The sequence below is a fragment of the Lactuca sativa genome, chromosome 3 (genome assembly GCF_002870075.4).
Source record: "Lactuca sativa cultivar Salinas chromosome 3, Lsat_Salinas_v11, whole genome shotgun sequence".
Lineage (NCBI taxonomy): Eukaryota > Viridiplantae > Streptophyta > Magnoliopsida > Asterales > Asteraceae > Lactuca > Lactuca sativa.
Window position 1 is genome coordinate 62,572,590 of NC_056625.2, and position 15,185 is coordinate 62,587,774.

Here is a 15,185-nt window from a genome sequence, read left to right on the forward strand (position 1 = left end):
TGCTACTACAATACCCTTCCTCAAAGAAATAAAAAAAACTAGCTTGGACCATGGCATATGTATTGTTTAAAACATACTATAACGTAGCCATTGTTTTACAAACTATCAAACCAAATCGTCATTTCGGAAACACCCTAACAAAAGATAAAGTCATAAACATGGGAAATAACTAGTTACAATATCGATCTCCAATTGGGAGAGAAGGAGGGTAGCCAAAGGAAGCCCTCTTGCAACCATGTTTACGTTACAAACTCGATATACTAACTATGATTTTGTATTTGTGTCTGAAGACTAATTGTGGCATTTCATTGAGCAGGTAGTGTGTCCAACATCTCTGAATGTTTTTATGGATGACAACTCCTCTAAAAGCCCGTATACTGATGAGCAACAAAAAAAGAGAATAAGATAAATAGGCCACGACTTTCAAACACCCTTGAGTGGTTAAACCTTGCAGAAAACAAACCGGCTACAAATTACTTACATCCTCTGTTCAAGAGGTGGAAGAAGTCAAGATCAAGAGGTTAAATTGTGCAGAAAACAAACTATGATTCACAAAAACTAATGAATTACTACCAAACTGATGGGTTTTGAGCAAAACGTCATTGTAACGCCCGCAAATCCGGGCTAGTCAATTTAGAGGCAATAGGGGTCGAAAACGACTTTTCGACAAAAGATTATTTATAATAAATAATCTTAACCAAGTTGTAGTATATGTCACGAGGTTTCCGTACATATAAGGAACGCCGAAATCCGAGTTATAACGAAGAAGTTATGGCCCGTCGAAGTTTTACGGCAAAACCGGCACGACACCGGGAAGCGTAAATAGTGAATTTACGATAGAGCGAGATTTAGCCTTAGCGATCTAAACGAAAGTTGTAGAATATGTTAAACTAAGAGTGTCGATAAAAAGAACGCCCAAATCTGACTTCGTATGAAGAAGTTATGATTTTTCGAAGTTTCGGAATAGCAGTGTACAGCCCGAAATTCGAATATTAGATCGAGCGGTTTTTAGCCGACACGACCTAAACAAGAATCGAAGATCTCATTGAGAGTAGCGTAACGAGAAAAAGATGGGCGAAAACGGATGTCGGATGAAGAAGTTATGAGGATTTAACGGACCAATCGTGTCCCGGCCCGTTAATAATATAAAATTTAAAATCGAGCCAAAATTAGCCGACAAAGTCTAAACGAAAGTTGTAGAGTACGTTCCCACATTCGCGTGGATATAAAGAACGTCGAAAACGGAGCTCGTATGTGAAAGTTATGATTTTTAGAAGTCGGGAGTGGAAATTGCGAAATCTGATGCGAGATGGATGACGTGGCTGCATCTGGGCCGTCGCTTGTTGATCAAGGCTTCGCTTCGGATTGTGACATGCCACCCTCGCAGTACGCCCCGCGTCCGAAAAGGTTACGCCCCGCGTAGGTCCGATCTGATCCATCCGATGGGTGCGAGACAGCTGGGTCCGAGCTGGTGATCTTATCCGAGGAGTACGCCCAGCGTACCCTCGGTACGCCCAGCGTAATTCCGAGCTTCGATCCCTATAAATACCATGCGAATTCTTCCGGATTTTTCACACATTTTCACTTCTCTCTCTAAACTACTTTCTCTCTCTAACCCTTTTGGAGTCCTTAAGCCCTAGTTAAACCCTTAGCACCCTAGGGAAGCCCCGAGGCTCCCGGAGTCCCGAGAAAAAGGAGTTTTTCGGTTTCGAAACGCTGCTCCAATTAAGTTCCGGTTTTCGATAAAATTCGCTGTAAGTGTGCTACGCTTACGCAATTTTTTATATAGCTTTCAAATAATTATAGGAATGTTATTAGGTCCTTAAAATAATTATTTGGGCTATTATTATGAGTTATATTGAGCGTTATTAACGCTTAATAATAGTCAGACTAATTAATTTGTCGCGGTTATCGTTAAACTAAACCCTAGTGGTATCGGTACTAGGTTTTATCGAAGGAATATCGTTTTGAGAGTATCGAAGCGCTGTCCGAGTGCTGAGTCACCACCTACTCAGGTGAGTGCATAGTTACTTTCAGCTTACACATAGATATGAAGTATTTTACGTGCTGTGTGTGTATATTATCTGTATACTTGCTATCTATATTGGAAGAACGTTTTATACATGTTTTCAGTGATCCAAACTGTATATGTATTTTATATCTACATAATGTGCGGGGTAAAACACGGGTAGATATAATAGTTGTTGTGTGACAAAATAAAATAATGAGAGGCCTCGTTATAGCTGTTCTTGATGATCTAGTCATCTAGCGGAGTATAGATGACAACCACAGACTATTCTAGACAGTCCAGTGGAACACTAGCAGGCTCGCAACCTGTAGGTGTTTATTCGAACTGTGTGTTTAACCGAATTGTGTGTTTATTCGAACTGTGTGTTTATTCGAACTGTGTGAACTGTGTGCTCACCAGGTATACTCCATCCCAATGATAGTCCTTTGACTAGGTCCCTTGTGTTAGATGTTTTAGGGACGTAATGTGAGGATAACGGGAATGGGTAATTGGGTTGATTGTTTGATGTTTAAAAATAATAATTATATTATTGTGGGTTGAAAACCCTATGTACTCACCAGGTTTCCCAACCTGACCCACTCAGTTTATTTATATCACAGGTGTTGATATGAAGTGACACCACACTGAGAGATTTTAAGAGATGTAGATCACTAGTGAAAATAATTGTAAGTTCTGTTTATGCTTATGTTTCTATATTAACGATGACATCCCAAACGTTTTAAAATGAAATAAATACGTTTCATCGAAAATGTTTTAATAACGTATTTACCATGTTTTTCTGGGAACAAATTCCGCAACATTTTTATGAAATGAAGTACTCTGATTTTTAAACAAAGCATAAACAAACCGGTCTTTTCTGGCCGTGATTTTGGGGATGTCACAGTCATTCCTATGGTGTACATGCAAACCCTAATAGCTTTGGATCTAGTTTGTCTAATGAACAAGCAATTGATAATCCAAAGCCATAAACCCTAGATCTAGCATACATGTAATCGAATTAACATAATAATAGGGTTTAGATCTTACCTTTGATTGTTATGTGGCAATAACAATCTATTCCTTCTTGTAATTGGTTTAAGAAAGCTTAGTGCCTCAAGTGTTGCACCTCTAATGGAGTCACGAACACCATAAACAATAAGGATAAAAAAGAAAGAGATAGGAGGCACCAAAATTCATCTAGAAACCCTAAGGAATAATTCACCACGTTTTTGGGGCTTAGGGGCTCCTTAAATAGTTAGACAATTAGGGTTATCTAACAAGGAAATCCTAATTTGACTGCTTAAGCCCTAAGCAGTCTATGGACCCCTTCTGGAACATGCCTTGGACGATTTCTAATGGGCTTCCCCATAGAATTCGTCAAACCTATTATTCCAAGGTGATCCATAGCCCAATTGCAATTATCTTATAATTACAATTCCAGTCCCCTAAGTTTAATTAATCTCTTTTAGCCACAAACTTAATTCTTTATTAATTCTTGACTAATATTAATTAAACAATATGATTTCTCTTTTAATATATTATTCTCATAATATATTAATAAATCATAATTAAACATTTCTCTCCTTAATTCATCCTACAAGTTGCTATGGTGAAGGCAACCCAAAAGGACCATGCTCATAATAGGGTCAAGTACATACCAAAATAGTTATGGACTTAGACACTAATCCAACACAAACAACATCAACTAAATCGATGATATGGAAAAAATTACCTTAATTGCAGAATTGTTCGTTGTCAGTTTTCGATGGATTGCCAATCTTTGACTAGTAGAAGAATTGATTAGGGCATAAATCATGCTATACAAACGAACCAGTCCAAAATCACGTCACACCCTCTCTACCGATATCAGCTCTACACCAGCGTCCTTCTCCAATCATAGCCAAGCTCCCGCTTCTCTTTCCTTTTGCTACCTCCGTAGCGTCTTCTCCTTGGCGAGTCCCCTAGCGAGTGCTAGGGGGCGGTGTTTTGTCTCCATAACGAGCCGTAGCGATGGTGTATGGCGAGTCCACTCCTCTTAGCCTAAGAGTGTTACCATTCCCTCTAGCCTAAGATTAATTAAGTTAGGATGAAGTGTCCATAACATCACTCCTATTGATTAAACACTAAAAGTTGAATAATAGTTTAAAGTTTTCAAAGAAAATATAAAATTTTAAAGAGAATTTAAATATTCTCCTATCTTTTGTCCCTACCAATCTTCCTACCAATTTAAATGATGATATGTGTTATATTAATATCCTAAAATATTATTTAATTTTATTAAATGTGCATTAAATGTTACATATATCACAGTTTAATTGGGTAGAAGGATATATATAAACAAAAGTAGGAGAATATTAATATCTCAATTTTAAAACTACAAATATATATTTTTAAAACTGTAACACCATTTTAATTGAAAACTCCCTCATTTTTAGTGTCGTAAACCCACCGGATCATTTTAATCCTCAAAATCACAAACCCTCGCTTCCGTCACGATCCTCGATTTTCTAGCGAGCACCATTCACGAACACAAGGGGGAGCGGCGGAGACGGACTGAAACCCAGACGAAAAGATGTCGGGAATGGGGGACGGGTACGTGGGCACCGCCCAAGACGCTGTAAGGATCCGAAGGCTGGAGAAACAACGAGAGGCAGAAAGGAAAAAGATCCAAGAACTCAAAAGTAAGAACGCAAAAGGCCAATCCGGTCTTCTTCAATTCGGCTCCGGAACCTCCGAAGTAAGTTTTGTTATTCATATCTATGCATATACATGTGCCTCTTGCAATCAATTGATTGTATATCAATACTGATTTCTGTGCCCTAATTTTATGGATTGCAATTTGCCCAAGCTAAGGGTAGCATAATCCTGTAACTTTGACTTTCATGATTTTACTGTTATTGGTCAATTACGGGAGGTTCTGTAATGTACAAAGGTCCCATTATCACTTTATCAGTGTCAACGATCGATTCTTGAGTGTTTTGGGGGTTACTTTTCATTAAGTTGACATTATAAATCTGATCAGATTCTTGAGACTGCCTTCAAGAAGGAAACAGTTGGGCTTGTCACAAGGGAGCAATATGTTGAAAAGGTTAGTCACTGATTCAAACACTCTTTCTCCTTTCACTCTACTTATTACTTACAAAAACAACTTTGAATTTCACTTGACTATACTTGTATACAGAGGGTTAACATTCGAGTCAAGATCGAAGAAGAAGAAAAAGAGAAACTTCAAAAGCTACAACAAGAGTGAGTAACATTAAGTCATTAACATCTGCCTATTTTCATCTTTACATTTAATATTCATTCTCAATTGCTAATTATGTACTCTTTTAGGGAAGAAGAGCTTCAATTACAAAAACAAAAAAAGAGGAAAATCAAAGCTAACCCAAAGCTATCTTTTTCTGAAGATATTGAAAACGGGGAAGAAGAAGAAGAAGATGGAGAGGAAAGTAAGTGTAGTTTACTTTTCATCTATTTAAGTTCACTCAATCAAATCCTTCTCTTTTTTATACTCATTAACTTAAATTAATGTTCTTATGAGTATACAGAAAATCAAGAATCAAATACGTTTGGTCGCAGAGGATTTGGTAAAGATCCAACAGTAGAAACTAGCTTTTTGCCTGACAGGTTTGAAATCTCTCAAATAGTAAAAGTAAAGACATTTAAAAAAATTATTTATTATTTATTTTTTGCTGATTAATTGTCACCATCATGGTGTGAAGCATACTCCTTCAGTGAGAGGGAGGCAGAGGAGCAAGCTGAACGTGAAAGGCTTAGAAAACAATGGCTACGTGAGCAAGAACAGATTAAAAGTAATTTAATATTATAAAAACTTTATCTTATATTTCATTAATATAAAAAGTAAAATTATGTCTTCTAAGTTCTAAGCTCTAAATTATATGTTAATTACATTACAGATGAGGCTCTTGAAATCACATACAGTTACTGGGATGGTGCAGGACATCGAAGAGTCATGCAGGTAATTCTTAATTTCTTATGTTCCTTATATTATCGCAAAATTACCATTTTACCCCTGTCATTGCTGTTTTTGTAGGTTAGAAAAGGGGATACAATTGGCGAGTTTTTACGGGCTGTTCAGCAACAACTTGCACCTGAATTTAGAGAAATACGCACAACTTCGGTTGAAAATCTTTTATATGTGAAAGAGGATCTCATTATTCCACATGTATGTAATAATGCAACTTTTATCATTTTAAATATTTTAATCCAAATTAATAAATTTAAGATAATACTAATAAATAACTGCCGTCTGTTTTCAGCAACACAGTTTCTATGAGCTGATTGTGAACAAAGCTAGGGGAAAAAGTGGGCCGGTATTTTTTTTTTATTTTTTTTAAAATTTTTTTATTTTAGTATTAAGTTTTGCACTACTTAAAACAATTAATGTTTTTACTTTTTTCCCTTTTTTATATGTACAGCTTTTCCACTTTGATGTGCATGAAGATGTGAGAACGATAGCTGATGCAACCATAGAGAAAGATGAGGTAACAATGTTTAATTTGATTATCTAGGTTTATAATATAGCCAAAATCCATTTTATTGAAATTTTATTTATAGAAAAAACAATTTAGTATTGGTATTAATATATGGTAAGTTTTACATATATTGGCCTTGTTTGATTGATAGTCGCATGCTGGTAAAGTTGTTGAGAGGCATTGGTATGAGAAGAACAAGCACATATTTCCTGCTTCAAGATGGGAGGTACCCCCCCCCCCCCCCCCCCCCCCCCCCCATTATTATTATTATTTTATATTTTTATTATGATTATTGTTTTCTTATGAATATGTGGTGAAAAATTGCAGATATATGACCCAACAAAGAAGTGGGAGAGGTATACTATCCATGGTGACTAATTAATGAAAAGAAGAAAATGTTTTTGTATGTTATTTGTTCCTAATTTCCCATTTACTTTTGAATTTTGTACTATTTGTGTTTTAAGGAAATTTGGTTGCTCTTATTTATACTATTATTAGAATGTGGGAACATAAAGTTTTTACATATGGTAGAATTTATTATTGATGAGGGTGTCCTTTTATTTTTATAGATTATCATTTCTGTTATTTTCTTTAATATTTTGGTTTCTTATTATGCACAAGCAACACTTGGGTGATTCATTCTTGGTCATTCTATCAATTTATCAATTATATTTCTTTATTTATTTATTAAAATATATGGTACATGTAACATGCCCACAACCATGCCATAACATCATTTCCAAGTGACCAAAAAGTACAAAAAAAAAAAAAAAAAAAAACTAAGACCAAGAATTTGTTATGGTGAATACCATAATGTGATAACGACATGATGTCTTGAAGATGAAAAATGTGTCAAGAGTAGCAATCTTGAGAAGAAAAAAGTGTATTAATAATGTGACATTTATGTCATTGTGATTGTAATTTGTGTCTGTGGACAACTAAATGTTTCTTGTCATGATATCAATATCATTTGTGTCTTTGTGATTGTAACCTGTGTCGGCTTTAATGGGTTTAAAGTATGAGCTTTCATGTTAAAAGAAGTGATATGAGGAGACTTAAAAAGAAAAATATATGGTATATATTTGTGGGAACATTATTTATATTTATATCAATTCGTACAAGTTTGCATTAACTGTTTAGATTGCGTAAATGACAATGTTTCATCTACACCTTAATTACCACGAGGGAAATAAGTAACTTTCCAAGTACATATTCATTGTTTTTTTTTGTTTTTTTTTTTTTTTTTTTTTATAATTACTATTGGATTAATATGTTTCTATTGGAATGATAGAGATTTTATTAAATTATTAAGATGTTAATATATGAAACATATTACAAAGCAGAAATAACAATAATACAATCATATAATCAACCAGCTCAGTTAACTTTCAGTGCAATGCTTTTGTTATTTTCAATTAAATAACAAAACACAAAGTGTGAAACAATCTTGTCAAATAAAACTGCATTCCTTGCTTTTCTTCGAAAGTTTCAAAGACCCAAAATGTTGGATAAGTATTTGTTTTCGGCTCTAATAAAACATCAATTACTTTGACCTCTTTTACGATATTAAATTCTTTTTTATTTTTAATATTTATATTATTTAAAGAAAAACATGCATAATCTAACTGAGTTAGATTAATTCATAAGAAACTAATCTAAACTATATTTGTTTATTAATTATTATCATTATCTTCATATTTTAGTATCTTTGAAATAGCATCTTGTTGTGGTGATTTACCTTTTTATATTGACCATACTTACGTTCATTATTTATGCTTATTAATAGTTTTTCAAGATCGCATTAATTTACATGTTATTTTGTAATTTTCTTCATTTCCGTTTACATCCAAAGGTCCAAACTTTCACGCTTATATAAACATCAGGAGCTCGATATCATCGTTGTTGAATCTCTTGCCATTTCCGATTGTCAAATTCGATATCTTTCTCAAGCATTCGATCATGACAAAGATTAGGGTTTCTTTCATCCTCGCTCTAATTCTTCTTCTCTCCTCTTCTTTCTTCATTCAAGGTACTTAACTCATCTCAGATCTAGATTCATCCAACTTTTCTTATATGCTTCTTATGATTCCGATCAAGATCGAATTTTGATTCGAACAAAGTGGTTTCTACTAGATTCGTATCTATAATCATTAATTGCATTGTTCTAAAATTTGTGTTTTAGATCTGTTAATGTGCTTTGTAATTTCAGTTCCTGTAGTTCTTCATCAATGTAGTTGACTTTTCGATGATAGTTAGTGAAATTGTTTGATTGCTTTATTTGGCAAAGTAATTGAAATTCTCTTCATGGTTTTCGTGTATTAACAATGATTTAGATTTTAGGTTTAGGCATGCATGTATCTATTTCATAAATTCTGTTCATTGGAATTGTTCTATTTCTCCGCTAATGAAGTATGCACCCTCGTTTGTCGTGAATGAGAAATTAAATCGGATTCATTTCGTTAATTTGCGGAGCTCATCTGCCATTATGTATTTTGTTTATGCAGGAGTTGCATTGTGATTGCCTCTAATTAATCATTCCATTAGCCGCATACTCTTTGATTATGTAGAAAGTTCATCTCCAAACGTAATTTCGAACCTTGTTCTCCATTTAATTTTATCTGGTTTTTCCTGTAGTTGCTAGGTCACAGTCTGATTCAGACTCCGACTCCGATTCCAATGCTGATCTTGTTGCCGAAACTGTTGCGGAAGGAGCAGTTAGTGATGAAACCCAGGACTTTGGTGTTGGGAATTTTAGTCCATCACCTGATGTTGAAACAGTCTGTGTTTTCCCTAAAAACTCTGCCAAATGTAAGCCTACTTCACTTATACCCTCCCTAATTTTCTTGTTTCTCTTAAGCATCAGAATTCTTGTCATCAGTTTTACCTTCTGAGATTCATCTTCTTTATTTCTTTGTTTCTACAGTGGTAGTAGCAGGGCAAGAAACCGAACTTTTGATTGGAATGAAAAACGAGGGTAACTTTTGAGTTTTGACTCTTATCACCTTATGTTACTTGTATGTTAAAGAAGTGGTCTTAAACTCTTAAAAGTCTTAATTCCTATTGGTTAATGAACAGGGGAACAAAATGTCAAGGTCCTTGCAGTTTATTCTAGTGTCCATCTTCCTTTTGATCATAAAATGTTGGTCCAAAATCTTACTACACAGGTAATCTAATTCTTTTCCTTCTAAACCAGTGACTAATCCTTATTCCTTAATTACACAAGAATTTGACATGACTTTAATTTGTTTGTGTTGATTGTTGCCAGACTTTCAACAATGCATCTGTTCCTTCTTCAGTTCAAGCTACCTTTCCCTATATGTTTGCAGTCAGCAAGTTCTTACAGGTAGAAAATTTTAACTCTTTTATATGATATAACAATTTTCAACTAATAATTTATTTATGTATATATGATATATGATTACAGCCTGGAACATTTGATCTTGTTGGGACAATAGTGTATGAGATAGGTGAAGTCCCATACCAGAATACATTCTATAATGGCACCATTGAAGTAACTGAAGCTGGAGGCCTTGTTAGTGTTGAGACAGTGTTTCTAGTTTCTCTTGGATTTGCTCTTCTTGTCCTCCTTGGCTTATGGGTTCGTGGTCAGCTACAAAATCTTTCCAAGGTAATAAATTCTGTTAATTTTTTAATTAGGAAATCACAGAAAGTTAATCTTTTTTTTTTTTTTTTTTGGTTCAGAAAACTAAGAGGGTGAAGGTGGAAGTTGGAACAAAGACTGTTGATGCATCCATGGATGAGTGGCTGCAGGTTTGTATTTTTCTTTTCATGCTAATTATGACACCCAAAATCATATAATTGGGTCTTGAATTTGTATCTGTAATTGGGTTAAATGCACAAAACAGATGCTAATATAACACACAAATAGATGGAAGTATTTTGGTATTTTGTTGCATTTGGTAGACTATAATAAGGATGTTATTGAACAGAAAATCATTAAATTTTTAATCATGAGTTTTGCTTGTTTATGGTGATGACAGGGAACTGCTTATACTCAGTCACAGTCTTTCAAATTGAAAAAGAAGAAGTAGAGAGGAGAGGGGTATTACGGGAATAGAAAGAATTTTGTAATTCGTGTTGAGCAAATGTTAATGTACTCTTTTGTAGAATGAGCACGGAGTCTCGTTTTCTTGGAGTTTTAGCTAGCAATACCTGACATTTGTTAATTTTTAGAATATTTTATATAATTGCAGTTTTACTTTTGCCAAATTTTAATGTGGTTTCTTTGTGTTCATTAATCACTTCTACCGATGAGATTTTATATTTTTTCAGATTAGAGATTGTTTCTCTTATATAGTGGATGTTCTATGGGGGTTTATAATAAGAAAGTTATTTCCTTTTTTTTTCTTCGGATAGATGTGATTTAGTTTCAGTACCGCTGATGTGCTTTTATTTTAATTGATTTGTTTAGTGTGAAACGTCGGTCTTAGTTTTGGCCCTTGTATTTAGGCCGGTTTGATCAAGAAATCCAGTTGTTTTTGTTAGTGGACATATATATTTGTCATGTATTTTATTTAGAAAGCCCATGCCCGATGTTTAGCCCAATATGATCCTCTCTTTGGCATTCTTTATATGTTTAGAAAGAGGAATTCATGGTAAATATTACTCTATATCAAGGTATTAGAGCTAATTGATTCCCTTATTCCTCATTGTCTAATCCTAGTTGCGGCCGGCAAATACCATCTCCTCTTTCTCGTATTCGTGCTCTGGTCTTTACCTTCTTATCGATATATAACTCTCTTTTATCATATGACGACCCCAAACTCTATTAAGAAACCTTATAGCATTACAAACATAAGATCTTTTATCCCTCTCATTCTTGATTAAGATCGAATGAATTATGATGCATGATGTGAGTTGTTTGAAACTCACTACAATGATTTGACAATCTTGAAAAAGCGAATGTCAATGCCCCCACATCCTGAGACAAACAATGTTGAATGGAGTAGAATTGACTATTGTAAAGATGTGGATTTATAGCATAATATGTTTAATATCCCGGTCATTTCTTTTATTGATCCTAAAAATGAAAGACACTGCATCACAAATATGAACTGACCTTGGAACTCTTTTACGAGACAACAAAGATGCAAACACGATTTAATTTGATAATGAGCTCTGCAACATAGCTATTAACAATTCTTCCATCATAGATTACTGCACAAGAATCAACATGATTGTTAATCTCCTTGATGATATAGATGCAACACTACCGAAAAAGAACTTGGTACCTACATGATTAATGGTCTCTCACCAAAATTTGATTATGTAGTCAATCTCATTTGCAACGATCTCCTCTTCTCACCGTCTTGGAAACGCATTCAATGCTCCTCGAAGAATAAGAACAACAGATGAATCAAATCCAAACTCGTAACACCCATCTGACCATTTTCTTGCCATTGCCACTAACTGTATATATATGTAGAGCTCACGATTGTCTCTCCAAAAGATCTCTTGTGGAAAGAAGAGAGATTCCAACATATATAACCACTTATATTACCATGTCGTGCCGATGTGGAATATACTAACATGACTCCCCCTCAGAAAGGGAGGCTCGGTGCGGATAAACATGGATGTATTGAGCCACGGGGGTGCGAGACGCCGACTCTAATACCATGTAAATATATGTGGAGCCCAAGATTGTCTCTACAAAAGAGCCATTGTAGAGAGAATGAGATTCCAAAATATATAACCACTTATATTACCGTGTCGCACTGATGTGTGATCTACTAACACTAACTCACCACATTCAGGTCAAAATAATTGTGGACACAATGGTGACATATCTAATAAAGGCGGTCGGGTTTATAATTGTGGTTCAAATTATTGATTCTCCAACTCTCAACCAATGCATCAACTCAATAGGGGTTTGGGTGGTATCTTATATCCGTTGGATCTCTTAGACAACATTAGTCTTTGGTCAATCTTACAAATGTCCTCATTACTCGGGTGACTATGCTCTAACTAATCGCATTCCTTATTGCATGTTACATATTACAATGTCCTCATTACTCCTCAAATTATAAAAAATCTTATCTATGTTACACATTTTACTCGAGATAAAAAATGTTCTATTGAATGTGATGAATCTGGGTTTTCTGTGAAAGATTATCAAACCCGTCAAACTATCCTTCGATGTGACAATACATATGATCTTTATCCGGTCACCAATGCAATCTCTCTAGCTTTTGTCTCCATCGCTCCATTGAACCATAAGCTTTGTCACCTAAGTGATCAAGTTTTTTCAATATATGTTTACTTTCTAGTAGTTTGCATCCTTTTACGAACAAAAAAATATCAAATTTATGTCATGCATGTCAATTGATAAAATAAGTTTGACTGGCTTTTACTTATCAAATTTCGTCGCACATTTTCATTTCCAAATTAGTCATTCTGATGTGTAGACTTCTCCCTTAAAAGTGTCGGTGGAATAATGTATTATTTTATTTTTTCTTGATTAGTTTTCTCACTATCTTTGGGTATACCCTATACGTTTAGATTATGATGTGCCCTCGAAGTGTCTTCATTTTAAAGCATATTTAAAGCTCAATTTCATAGTGACATACGTGCTTTTAAATGTGGTAATGGTGGGGAACTAAGCTACTTTCAATTCAATAACCTCTGTGGCACCGATACATTCAAATCTGTTTCTCATGCACTTTAACAAAAAACAAGAAGTCTAAAAGAATGCTACAAAACATCAAGAGTACCATTCACACACTTTGTCCGTAACTCTCCAAAATATTTCTCCCTGCCACAAGCTCTTCCAAAAACAATCCACATACACTCACTTGCAAGTTTTTAGGTGTCTTTGTTATCCTTACATAATCACCTCTCATAAACCTGCCTAATGATCCACTTCGTATGTTTTCCTTGGTTTCCCATCTCAACATCGGGTATATAGATGCCTAGACCTAGCCACCAAGAAAATCATAATTTCCATACACGTTATGTGACATCCCCATTTTCACGGCCAGAAAAGACCAATTTGTTTATGCTTTGTTTTATAAAATCATAGTAATCTTTTACAAAAAACAGTTGCGGAATTTGTTCCCAAAACAAAATATGATAAGAATTTATCAAAACATTTCTTTAAAGAAATGTATTTTCATTATATAACAAAATCTCGGGATGTTATGTTCAATACAGACCAAAAGCATAAACAGAACAGAATAGACCGTACAACAGTTATTCATAACTACTGGCCTGTAATCTAAAATCTCTCGTTATGTCAGCCAACTTATGCTCTCGTGCCATAACCTGTAATACAAAGAAAACTGAGTGGGTCAGGCTTGGGAGCCTGGTGAGCATATAAGGTTTTCAACAAACAATGTTATATCATATAAGTATATATATTAGAACTCACAAACTTATACAATTTCACCATACAAAACAACTCTTATCCCACCCCGTCGATCCTCACAATGACACAATCTAATCTCTCATATCAAAATTTACCTCTTTACCTGATCCCTACTCACGGATCTAAAACTAACCTTTTGATCCGATCCATACTCCCGGATCTAAAACTAATCTCCTGATCTAATCCATAGTCCCGTATCTAAAACTGTGCCCAATCCATACTCCCAGACTAGGGACAATTCACTATGTCTTAATCCATACTCCTAGATTAATAACAACTTTATCTCGTTTATTGACAGTATCGTTTTTGAGACTCCTCTCGCAATACGTGTCAATGGGTTTTTAGAGTACACTGGTGAACATCAAGTTCACAACACATACAAGTTGCAAGCCTGCTAATGTTCCACTAGACTATCTAGAATAGTCCGTGGTTGTCATCCCTACTCTGCTGAATGACAGGGGCCATCGTTTGGGTAAAGGTTTCACTCATTTTTCACCAGTCACCCTCACCTTAAGATCTATATCACCCTTTTATCTCATTATCCAACTCATCTTTTATCACACACCAACTATCTCATCTACCCCTGTTCTACCCCACATATTTGTAGATATAAAATACATATACATTTTAACTCATTTAAAAACTATATAAAACATCCATTCCACACTCATCTCAAATAAACAACAATATATAAACACATAGCACGTTTTTCATAGCAAATACTTCATATTTATGTGTTAGAAGAAAGTGACTACACATTCACTCATAACATAGATATAATACATTCAACCAATACTTGTATTAAAATCGTGTTTATGAAAGGGACTATATACTCACTCATAACATAGATATAATACATTCAACCAATACTTGTATTAAAATCGTGTTTATGAAAGAGACTATACACTCACCTGATAAGACGATGCTCGAATAACACCTCGTCTATTAAAATAATATTCTTCGTTGAAACCGGGATGTTTTCTCCAAAACCGGGCTTCATGCGGGCATAGTTTCGGCTTGAAAACTATATTTCTCGGGATCTTCGCGGCTTCGGGACTTGCTTCGGGTGTCGGGATTGATACCGGGGATTCGGGGGTATAAATTGCCAAGAAGAAGAAAGAATAAGGGGATAGAAGTGAAAATTAGCAAACAAGATCGGCAGCCCTCGTCTTCTATTTATAGGTTGCTGGTCATCGGGTTACGCTGAGCGTAACTTCCATGTACGTGGGGCGTAACGCCTCTTTCATGTGTACGCTGGGCGTGTGAAGATCTACGCGGGGCGTAGTTCGGATAGGGC

The 15,185-nt window shown here is 35.0% G+C and overlaps 2 protein-coding genes across 2 annotated transcripts; both read left to right on the plus strand.

Moving 5' to 3' along the window:
• The first annotated feature begins 4,434 nt into the window (after positions 1-4,434).
• On the plus strand, positions 4,435-7,048 carry LOC111884304 (protein XAP5 CIRCADIAN TIMEKEEPER). The gene is made up of 12 exons (XM_052769269.1): positions 4,435-4,745; positions 5,031-5,096; positions 5,190-5,254; positions 5,342-5,457; positions 5,557-5,635; positions 5,744-5,820; positions 5,926-5,987; positions 6,063-6,194; positions 6,289-6,342; positions 6,448-6,513; positions 6,656-6,730; positions 6,832-7,048. Exons 1-12 carry the CDS (start codon positions 4,581-4,583, stop codon positions 6,880-6,882), a joined length of 1,008 nt encoding a protein of 335 aa, XP_052625229.1. The 5' UTR covers positions 4,435-4,580; the 3' UTR covers positions 6,883-7,048.
• Positions 7,049-8,333: 1,285 nt separating this feature from the next.
• On the plus strand, positions 8,334-10,734 carry LOC111884298 (translocon-associated protein subunit alpha). The gene is made up of 8 exons (XM_023880612.2): positions 8,334-8,533; positions 9,139-9,312; positions 9,428-9,478; positions 9,580-9,668; positions 9,770-9,847; positions 9,929-10,132; positions 10,207-10,275; positions 10,506-10,734. Exons 1-8 carry the CDS (start codon positions 8,464-8,466, stop codon positions 10,554-10,556), a joined length of 786 nt encoding a protein of 261 aa, XP_023736380.1. The 5' UTR covers positions 8,334-8,463; the 3' UTR covers positions 10,557-10,734.
• The last annotated feature ends 4,451 nt before the right edge of the window (positions 10,735-15,185 follow it).